The following is a 12,013-nucleotide window of genomic DNA, read 5'->3' on the forward strand; positions in this document are numbered from 1 at the left end:
ATGTATATGTTATGAAACCTGTTTTGACACTTATAAAACATGATATTAAGTATATAAACCCGTTTGCGCTCGTTTGAATCGACCATTTGCTATATTGAACCGGTTCGGAGCCGAATGTCGCAAAAGTTTGACTTTTGCTTTGACTTCAGTTCTGACCCGTTTTAGTGAGGTATAAATATACCTTAGGACTCTCTTAGGACCAGGTTATATGATGGTATAAACCTCTGTGATCGGTTCATGAGTTATCCGAGTCTTTTGCGCAATTCCGTCATTCGCCTAAAAGTTGACCGTAACGGCCTTTTAAAATTAAAACGAGTATTTTGGACACGTGAATGGACCAAAACCTTGCTTGTTAAATTATAAGCATGTCCTTAAAGTTTCACGTCAATCCGAGGTTTAGAATGAGAGTTATGCTAATTAGCGCAATTCAAGTAAACTTTAGTAATTAACGGCGCAATTAGCATAACACCTATCTAAACCAAGATTTCGTCACCAAAACTTTTATCCACTGTATTAAAATAATATTTTGGGAATTTTAAAGATTTTTAATAATTTTTACCTCGCTCATAACCTGTGGTTATGGCTACGGTTCGGTAAATACCGAATATGCCCTTTTCGGCCAAAACATGAGTTCTACAAGGTCTTTTGACCCGATTCCAGTTGCTACTGGTTTTAAATAATAAATTAAGTATTTTAAGTTTTATAAGCTGTTCGGGAAACTCAGATTTCCTGTAGAACTCGAAAAGCCCTTTTAAAATCTTTAAAATGACCAAAAAGCCCCTACGGGGCATAGTATTGACTTAAACTCGTTACGGGCGTCACGGAAGGTATCCTACTGATACCACAACCCATTTAAGGCATATTGACTTAGGAAATAAGCGTACGACTCTCATGGTTAACCGTTTCGCCTTTTGTGCGCACGGTTCGGCTTATGAAACTAGTTTTCATAAATTAGCCGATACGGGTCAAATAATATCATTTGAACCCCAAAATCCAGAGTGTGAACCATTAACCCATATAAAACAAGTCTCTGAACTTGTTGGGACAGAATCACACTCCATTCTCGGTTTTCGCCTTTTCGCGCGATTAAACCATATCTATATATATCGGAACCAACCGGTCTAGGCTACGGCCATTATAACGACTCGTTAGGATTCTAAGAGGTTAATTAAAACCTTCGTTCCAGATTAGGAGCCCCAGTAAAAGCTATCGGTGATTTAATCCAATTAAGGAAACATACTTGCAAAGGTAAATACTTTAACTTATTTCCCCTATACGGGCTTGGGTTACGATATATTAATACCGCTTGATTGAGCATTATATAATTCCATCGCTTAGGTGGTTAATTGATTAAATATGATCGGCTCATTTAAACAGTTTTGTTGCTTATAAGCCTTTGGGGGGTTTAATGACCGTTGTCCCGGATATCCTTGGCATCATTTTACGAAATGGCCACGACCATCGACATCCCGGTGTAGGCGTACACCCGGTATAAAGTGTCGACATTAAATTAAAAGACGTAGCCGTTGGTTTTTATACTACGGTTTTACGCAAACGTGGTGTGTCTATAAATCTTTAACCCGGCACGACCCGGGCTACTGAACGCATAAAAGAACATGTAAAACGTTCACAAGATTTTATTATAATTTTTCCCAAGTTATAAAAGAGTTTGTGCCTTGTGCATTCAAATCAATTTTAATAAACATTTTCAAATGTGTCAGTTAAATGTATTTACCAGTGTAAACTGACGTATTTTCCCCAAAAAGATTAAGTGCAGGTACCTAAACGTAAATTGGCTGGTATTAGCTCCCTAGCGTCGTGATAAGTCTCGCAAGCTTGATTGCAGTATCTGATGGAACAATACTTTATGTTTATTTACGATCCGCTGTGGATATATTCAACTTCTGTAATACATTTGATATTACAACCAGAGGTTGAGTTTATATATTTATCTTATGCTTCCGCTGTGCATTATATAATTGTGTGGTTTGACTATATTGTTGCCAACATCGTCACGGTAATCCCCCACCGGGCCCACCGGTGAGACACGTGGAAATCGGGGTGTGACATTGTTACACCTTCTCTATGAGGAATGTCGATTCTATATCCATCATCACCAAAAGGGAAAATAATTGGATATTGAAGAGCAAGATAGGATGGGTGTAACTCACTTATACGTTGAAGCATACCAGATTCAGTTTCAACTAAAATGTCTCGACGATCAATTGATGGATCTAAATCATCAACAATCAGTGCAGCGATCTCATTCGTGGATGGTAGATTATAAGTCCTACCATCTTTGTCCCTTTTGTAAATTAGACGGAGCTTCAAGTTTGCTTGAGGATTTTCATGAAAGTGGTTTCTTACCATTCTGTACGATTTAACCAACTCGTTATGAGAATCTAAAAAAACTCTGATGTATTCAATTATTTCAACATCCAACTCCTTATCACGAGAAGATAATTGATTCCTATCATGAGAAAAAATAAATATATATAAAAATAGACAGTAAATAACTATAATAAATTAACACTCATAAGTTATCAAAAAATATAAATCAACCAAATAATATGCTTACCCCAATACACTTTGTCTGTTAGAAATCTCGTTCTCAGTATCATATATGTATAGTTGAGAAAACTTAGCTTGTTTACCATTAGGAGGTCTTAAGCTACCAAGACTATGACAATTTTGACCACTAATACGGTATATGAATGGGGCATTACCCTTGTTAATCTTCGAATCAACCTTTCCACCCATAGATGTAAAAGAGAACATAGAATTATAACGTCGGATATTCTTCAAGAAGAACTTGCTTTTCGTATCACAATTATGAAACAACTGTTGATACTCAGAATTAGCATCTTTTAATACTGGTAGCTCAACTTTACCATATCCACAACACAAACCATAACATAGTTTATCCATTGTTATACGACCTTTACCACCTTCAGAAGACCACAGCTTTGCATAACAAATCTGACATATAAGATCCTGGTCACCATGATCTAAATAGTCTACAAAGAAGTAAATTTATATTAATGAAGTTCATTGATGTTATAAAAAAACCGTTGACTGTTAAATAAAATAAATCGCACACCTGATGAAATTCCTTTATAAGGATCCAACACAAAAACTTCTTCGTTGGATTCGTCAACAGAATCCAAATCAACCATAACTATTGGGGTTATGTCACGTGCCATGTGCTTCAATTTGCGCTTACCTTTTGATAACTTACTAAGTGATGATTTGTTGGATGTTGTACATGGATTTGTAGGTGTCACGATACTTGAATTAAATGAATAAATCGTAGGAGTAGATGACGTCCCATGATTATTATCTATATTATTATTTGCTGAAAATAAAATAAAAAAAAAGTGGAATTATAACATGATAATTAATTAATACAAATATATGCAGATGTTTCACGTACCAGAAGTAATATTAAGTAAGGATGACGTAGAATTTATACTTCTATTTAACTGGATAGGAGTATTTAAATGATTCGTAACATTCGACACCTGAGATAAGTTTTCTTTGTCTCGTAAGGTGACGCCAACCTTCTTATTTGAAGATTTTCTCTTTGCCTTTTTACTATCAATTATTGCTTTTCGAACTCTACGCCTTTCTCCGGTGTCAATTACTTAATAATCAAGCACAAAACATTAAAACAAAGAGTATACAATTCATATAAACATAAGAGTAAAAAAAATATATGAATTAATTTTGTGATCTAATAAGAAGTAATACTTACCATTAGAAATGTTTGAAAGGGGGGTTCTGTCCAAAATACCTACATGTATACATGTATTATTTAAGGTACACGTAAACTATATTCGCTTGAAAAATAAATTATTAAAAATTAAAAACTTACCGTTAACATCTACTGCTACTGATCTACCGGGTGTTGATGTTGATGAAGGAAAATTATAGCTTCTCTTTGACATATTCTTTTAAATATAAAATAAAAAAAAGAAATATATAACATATAAACATGGGATCAAACGAATTGAAAAAATGAAAATCACGCAAAATTACATCCTTAAATAAAAAAAAACAAATAAACTGTATTTAATTATATAGATTATGAAGTGACAAAAAAACTAACCTTGAATAAAGTAGTGAAACTTTTTCAATTGCCAATGATTGAAATTCGAACTGAGGAAATGAGATACGTTTACAATTTGCAAGATGATTGCATATATATAGTAGACAGACTTACAGTTACTATTCTAATTATTTTTATAAATTGGAAAGATATTAATTGTTAACCATAATTGATATTAAACATAATAATACATAAACTTATAATGTTGCAACATAAAAGGAAACTTAAAAAAAGTAACTGTTATTCGTCTTACATGGTGAAGTTTGAAATACAAATAAAAGGAAACTTATAATATTGCAAAAAAAACGGAAATAAACATAATTGACAAAAATCATATTGAAATATGTTGATGACTTAAAATCAGGGCTCGTAGACTTGGCTGGTATCCTCATTCTTCGGTCTTCCGTTTTGTATCAGAACAATGCAGACTTTCATGAATGTCATAAACTTCATTAACACCGCGTTTCCCATTTATCGACTTGCGATCCTGCATAACATAATACCTAAACATCATGAAATATACTTGAAGCTAACATTGATGCAACAAATAAATAACTTTTGATTATAATACCTGTCCACACAAAAACTTGTTCTTAACTTCACAAATAAGAGTTTCATCAGAACTTATATGGGTGATTCCATAAACCTCATCGTAATGTACAAGATTGTACTCAGTGATCTCTATCTTGAATGCGAAAAACTGGCCAACCAGTGACCTTATCTCTTTTGGAACCACAACAATATCATCGCACTGAAAAATATTGAAAAGTGTGTGTGATTTATTTTTATATTTTAACATGTTTATAAATCGAATAACTTTTATAAACATAAACATATAAATAACCGTGGTGTTCTCTTGAATCAATTGTTTAGGAGACTTATTAATAAGCTCAGCAGCCTGGTTGTGAAATAAGACCAGTTCAACAGAATCAGAGTCATCACCAACTTCAAGATTAATTTTAAATTTGGGAACAGGTTTGACTGTAGTCTCAGAACAATCGTAATTCGAACAGTGATAAACTTCTAATTGCTTTACGTCATCAAAACAATCAGGTGAAAAAAATTCTTCGACCTCCAAAATTGCTTCATTAGAACACGTAGGACACGTCATACAGTACCAAGAGTTGTTGATAATATTTTTGACGTTACCCAAAATAAGAACTTTCTTTGGCTGAAAAAATATAAAAGAAATATTAATTTAGTTCTTTGGTGTATACATACTACACATCTATTAATAAATCTATTAATAAATAAAGATATACCTTTGAAATCTCCCAAACATCACCTACGTTGGAAAAAGTTGAATCCTTCGTAAATAAAGATGATAAAACATCTCCCTTTGCAGACATGACAACTGATACACAATAAAGATAAGCAATATATTTTATACGAAATGGTTAATAACAATCGACAACCCTATAATATATCGAAAAAAAAAAATAGATGAATATAAATTAAAAAAAAAGAACCTTGTTCTTAAAAAGAGCACAAGATAACCGATTAAAGTTTGTTTCAATTCAGAATTTATTTTCAACGTTTACTTATAGCCTTAGGTATATGTATTTTAGGAAATAAAGTAAAAAATAATTGAAGATATACGAAATCAATGGTTTTTTTACATATATATTTTATTGTAATATAATATATTATAAATTTAATATTGTAATGATTAATTATTATACAAAAATGAGATTGAAATAAAAAATAATTCCTACAATTTTTGATACAAATCATGTTTAACTTAGTTATAACATTTTAATACGTTTTGTTTGGCAAAAAAACTATTTTTGGTTTACTTTAATGGTATTTTACGTCTAAATTTGGAATTTATTATGTTGTATGAAATAAATGATACCTATCACTATTTTAAGAAACTATATTAAATTTGATAACGATATCAAGTTGAAATAATGGGTGTCAAATACATTTTAGTATTTTGAATACAAATTTAGAAAGTCAGTATTTCGAAATTAAAAACTATAATAAATATATAGAACCTATGAATTAAAAACAAATATAACCGATTTTTAATGTTCTTAGTTTCAAAAGCTTAGTTTTTTTTTTTTAAGTTGGGTGAATTTTACATCTATCTGCTTAAACTAATTAATAAGGTCAATAAAGAAATATATTTTTTAATCTTATTAACTTAATAATCTATCTGATTAAACTAATTAATTTCAAAAGCTTCAATTTTTTTTTTAAATTGGATGACATTTTAGTATATGTATACTATGATATTAGGTCAAAAAGTATGGCCAATATATCAAATAAATATATTATTTCAATGACATATGGAAAATATATTATGATCCACTATTAATTATTGAAATGTAACTTAAATTTTAGTTGAATACATGTTACTGTAATGTAAGGTAAAAAAATAATGTAATGTAGTTTGAAAGTCCGCTACAACTTTATTGAATTTAAGTGGTACAATACAGTTGAAGTGGTTTTTAAAGAATAATATAAAAACATATAAATATGAAAACAAAAACAATAAAGGCCATATATCAGTATAATACCATATTCAAACCTGCTTAAGATTTGGAATTTTATATATTAAACTAAATAAATAATAAAGTTGAAATATCTAAAATAATTAATTATTGGTATTAATGTGTGGATAAAGTTGTAATTCCTATTATAACATTTTTTAAAGAGTATAATGATACAGGGAAGATTGAAATAAACAAACATATGGATTTAAAATAACCTCTATAATGAAAACCATAAACATATTATTCAAATAACTATTGTCTTAATATCCATATCAAACCAACAACCAATACTGAAATAAAAATTGTTCCAACATGCAATGATCAAATAGCAAATTCAAACTTCACTCAAGAAAACCAAGTAATAACCCAACCAACTCAACCTACTTCTCAATTTTAGGAATCAGAAGATTTGAAGATTCTGAGTTTTGTGCTTCCTCTTTCTCATCACCAACACGCCTTTTTGTTGAAGAACATCCAACCATGTCATCAACATCATACATTTCGTGTAGGTTACGCTTAACTTCACCTGAAGAAGACGATTTGTGATCATTATGCAACAGGTTAGACATTGGCGTTTGATTATCTCCACTGAACGATACGTCATCCTGAAAAGGAAAATTGAATACATCAGTTCAATATGTTAATATTGTTTTTTATTGACATCATCTAATTCAATAGAAAAACATACATAAAAATATATAAAAATATTTCATTTATAAAAAAATATATACCTTGGAAACATCACATGGAATAGATTGAATGTCTGACAGTTGCACACTGGATGATTCAGATTTCTCATACTAAAAAAAAAATTAATTAATTAAAGTTATACTACATTATATGGAAATTATACAAAAATACATGTATTTAAAAAAATATATTTTATACCTCATGAATTTTGAATTTCTCATACAAAGCAGAAAGAATCTTTGGATCAGATGTAAGCATGGAAATTCCATAATTTTCGACATGATACGTAATGTTAAAATCTGAAACACTGATGATAAATGCCATTTTTTGTCCGATCAAAATATTAAAAACATCCAGATATCCGTTCGAAAAATCACCAGACGAAAACTCCTACAAAGTTATGACAATATATATAAGGACTAAAATGTATTTAGTATAAATAGTAAGAACAAAAAATTATAATTTAAATTTACCTTGTCCTGCACCTCGAGCAATTCTTTAGCAGTTTTCTTAAAAATCTTCAAGGCCTCGTGATCAAAGAGAGTCAACGTAACCGTACCAGATGAATCTTGTACCCGAATAGGAATTTTGAAACTGATAAAAATTTAAATAAGACCAATAGTAAATTTTTATATGTAATATAATATATTTATTTTAAACATATGGTCAGTGTAAGGTGAATTAACAAACCGAGGGAGAGACACGATATCAACTCCTTTGCACTTAGTGTTGGTGCATAATACAGTCATCCTATCTTCAACTTCACCTGAACCGTCATCTTTATCAACTGTAATAAAGGACTCTTCAACCCCGGACTTGCAATAGCTGCATGCGTTGTAGTACCAACTTTTTTCTGAGCAAATAGCAAGTATGGTGCCAACCAAAATAACTTTCTTCTTCTAAGTAAACCAAAAAAGATTAACCAACAATTGCAGAAACATCAGTCTTTTATAATAATTATGTATAAATAATTACAAATACATACATAAAATAAACTTCGTACCTTCTCGATGGTACCCAGAAAAGCAGTGAGAACAAATGAAGGATTGTTCATAAAAGAATCCTCAACAGATGATATAAGATAAGATCCGACGTTATCACTCGACGACGGTGTGGATGCAAACTTCTCTATAAAATTGTATGAATTTGAATATTTATATAATTTCATTAATTAAATGATAATATATATAACAAAAAATTAATAATGTCATTTGAAATAAAAAAATAAATATATACCTAGTCTTGAAAGAAGAAATTTCTTCAAGTTCAGCATTGATCCACATTCTACTTATATCAAAAGAAGTAGACAAACCAGGTTGATCTAGAAAAATAAAACAAAAGACGTATTTAAAACATAATATATGATGAAATATATTGAGGTAAAAAAGTTGAATGCTTAGTGTGTTATATCATAACTTATAAATTAGGAACAAAAATTAGTTACATGGCAAATTATTACCTCTATACAAATTAACAACACCAAAATGAACCAACACCACAACATGCTTTTCACGATTAGGATTGTTAAAGTATCCATGCATCTCAATTGCAAAATCGTCCCAAAGTGTAGCAGTAACTTGTTGATCACTATGTATATGGACAAAAAGGACATATATATAACAGTTGTAACATAAATAAGGTATAAAAAAATTACGAAAAAAAAATTTAAATACTTACTCGATATCTTTAAGTTTCAAATTCAACCGTTTGCCTTTAGTTCCATCTTTCTTATTAGTGTCTTCCAGATTGAAGCACACTTCGACATATCCTATAAAGTCTATAAATTAAAAAAAAAAAGACAAAAACAGAAAAGATATTAATATGTAAGATATAACATAAAAAATTATAATGATGTATACGTATTAAAAAATAATGAAAAAAAAATTAAAAACATACCAACTGGTGAATTAATGGGAACAACATTCTCAACAACGTCTCGGAATTTCACAAATGAGAAGCAATATTTTGGACCTTTCCAATCATCGGTTCTTTGAATTTGTGTGTACATATTAAATGTCAGCTTCTGGTTGTTCTTGGTATGATTGATACTTGTATTGTAAGGAGCAAGAGAAGGTCTGGTAATTACAATACATTGATCAAGCTTGAAAAACTGGTCAAACTTTGGAACAATCCGATGAAGACAACTTGCTTGAATAGTATGGCCCTGTAATTGCACAATGATAATAACTTGAACTGTCAAGAATATAAAATATATACTCAAATAAAATTATATATTAAATAAACAATTCGAATATATAAACAAATAATTTTGATACCTCTTCGTCCATGCATATCATATCAACCCGGAATATCTGGTTCTTAGATGCATGCATCATTTTCTCCAAATAGAGATGATTTTCAACTTCAATGTGTAGTTATTTGACAATGTTGAAAGCTTAGACAACATTGTAATCTTGGGTTCTTCCATTACAATAATAGTAATAGAAAATCGGAGATAAAGACACCAAAAACAGATGAACAATGTTTGAAATAATATGATATCTAATCTATTATATATATTATGACTAAATCATTAGTATTTTTAGATAATACATATGTGATTGATATGCAATTATTATAATATAGTTTCCATCTATAAAATGGCTTCAAAATTCGAATTTCAAGTTTAGATTGACAGCTCACTATTACTTGTTGTCGTTAAATATTGATAAAATCTTTGATTATTTTAAAATTAGGAATTTAAGAAATAAAATAAGTATTTCCATTTCCATTGATTATTTTAAAATCGGAGAAAAAGACACCAAAAAAAGAGGAACAATGTTTGAAATAATACGATATCTAATCTAATCTAATCTAATCTATTATATATATTATGACTAAATCATTGGTATTTTTAGATAATAGATATGTGATTGATTTGTAATTATTATAATATAGTTTCCATCTATAAAATGGCTTCTAATTCGAATTTCAAGTTTAAATCGACAGTTCACTATTACTTGTTGTCGTTAATTAGTGATAAAATCTTTGATTATTTTAAAATTAGGAATTTAATAAATACAATAAGTATTTCCATTTCCATTTCCATTGATTTATATTTCCATTCAATGGGGATATTATTATACTTAATACATGCAAAAAAAAAAAAAATTTCTGTTTGTATGGACAAAATAAAAATATCATGATAACACCTTACATGCACGTCAAGTCAATGATTGATCATATCGATATATGCATTTTGACGGCAACAGGTATTGTAAAAGTTAATATTAAAATAATAATATTTTATTGATACACTATTCTTTTGATAAAAAAGTAAACTATTATTTAATTTACCACTAATTTATTCAACGGACAATTATAACGATTTCCAAATATAAAATAATCTTACTTGCATCAATTTAGCAAATTACCATATTCTTTAAAGGCTATTACGATAATCAATAACAAACAATAATACTCTTTGTTTAATATATCAGTTACACAACTAATATGTAGCAGTTACACATTGTAATATTGATATCAATTGCACAACTAATATTTGAAAATTCAAACATGTGATTACAAACAATATCACATAACAAACACATATAAGTAATATTTTATATTTACATAGCATTTAGTATTCCAAAAAAAATGTTACATGTTTATAACATAGATTTGCAAAAAAAAAAGCTTATACAGTAGCCAAAAAACTAAAAATAACGGAACATCAAAATATATTAATAATGTTTAGAACATGCAAATGGGACTAATGGACAACTTTCTTGAGAATCAACTTCTTTTGAACTTGAGAATAAACAAACGTACACTTGGCAGGATGATTTATACCATTTGGTTTCGTAAACTTGGTACGCCATTGCAAAGCCTCGTATCGAAAACCACTACCATGCGCTTCAGCACGAAAAGAAATCATCGTATCCTCTCCAGCCAGGTTCTGAACACACATCTCCATAGTCATGTCAATTCTGGATGCTTCAGCAAGGTCCGAATTAAGACGCTACAAACAATTAATAATATAAAATATTATTACTTAATATGTACGATGGACGGCTACATAAATTAAAAGAAACGGTTTTCTTAGAAAATTCCATGGTAAAAATAACACGGATATAAACGTCACTTACAAAATGCCTGTCGTACTTCCATTCAAACTCGATAGGATGGTAGTCCGGATCAAACTTACTATCTTCTCCAGAATCAGAAACTTCAACATCCTCCTCGTCATTGTCCATCCCATCGCTATCTGAGTTAGTTATGATGGAAGAAGCATCATCTGAATCATATCCAATTGACTCATTATAATCAGGATCAGATTCATCAACATCATTTTCATCATCAGTGTGAGCGTCAGAGTCTTGTATCTCAATAAATGACGGAACGGGCTTAGGTATGTTTACAGCAGCAGGCGTGTAAACACGCTTCGGCGCAAGAACCTCACAACCATTCAAGTCATACACAACTACCTGGAAATTTTTCTCAAAAATGTACCTCATGACAACGTAATAATCAGGGTATATAGGTACGTACGAAACAACATTGTCCCATCCATCGTAAATCAAATAAACGTTAAGATTAGGGTCTTTAGCAATCAGGACATCAAAACTATCCCACCAATTAACATGGACCTTGAATGTTAACTTGCGAATAGATGGTAAACGTATTGTTCCATCAACGAATTCAGATGGAATGACCTGCATATATATTCACTTTGGTTAAATGCATAAAATTTGATTTCTAAAAAATATAAATAATT

At 30.0% G+C, this 12,013-nt stretch overlaps 1 protein-coding gene across 1 annotated transcript; it reads right to left on the minus strand.

Moving 5' to 3' along the window:
* Nucleotides 1-2,072: 2,072 nt before the first annotated feature.
* On the minus strand, nucleotides 2,073-3,947 carry LOC110920284. Its single transcript, XM_022164504.1, has 7 exons — nucleotides 3,875-3,947; nucleotides 3,755-3,793; nucleotides 3,434-3,643; nucleotides 3,101-3,355; nucleotides 2,579-3,017; nucleotides 2,190-2,470; nucleotides 2,073-2,101 (listed from the first exon to the last, which is right to left on the minus strand). Exons 1-7 carry the CDS (start codon nucleotides 3,945-3,947, stop codon nucleotides 2,073-2,075), a joined length of 1,326 nt encoding a protein of 441 aa, XP_022020196.1.
* Between the last annotated feature and the right edge of the window lie 8,066 nt (nucleotides 3,948-12,013).

The sequence above is a fragment of the Helianthus annuus genome, chromosome 16 (genome assembly GCF_002127325.2).
Source record: "Helianthus annuus cultivar XRQ/B chromosome 16, HanXRQr2.0-SUNRISE, whole genome shotgun sequence".
NCBI classification, from domain to species: domain Eukaryota; kingdom Viridiplantae; phylum Streptophyta; class Magnoliopsida; order Asterales; family Asteraceae; genus Helianthus; species Helianthus annuus.

Excerpts from the sequence above, each read along its gene's own strand:
- LOC110920284 (XM_022164504.1), bottom strand. The coding sequence starts at position 3,947 with ATGTCAAAGAGAAGCTATAATTTTCCTTCATCAACATCAACACCCGGT. Across the intron at positions 3,644-3,754 it reads CCTTTCAAACATTTCTAATG|TAATTGACACCGGAGAAAGG; the intron begins GTAAGTATTACT and ends TTGATTATTAAG. Across the intron at positions 3,018-3,100 it reads TTATAAAGGAATTTCATCAG|ACTATTTAGATCATGGTGAC; the intron begins GTGTGCGATTTA and ends ACTTCTTTGTAG.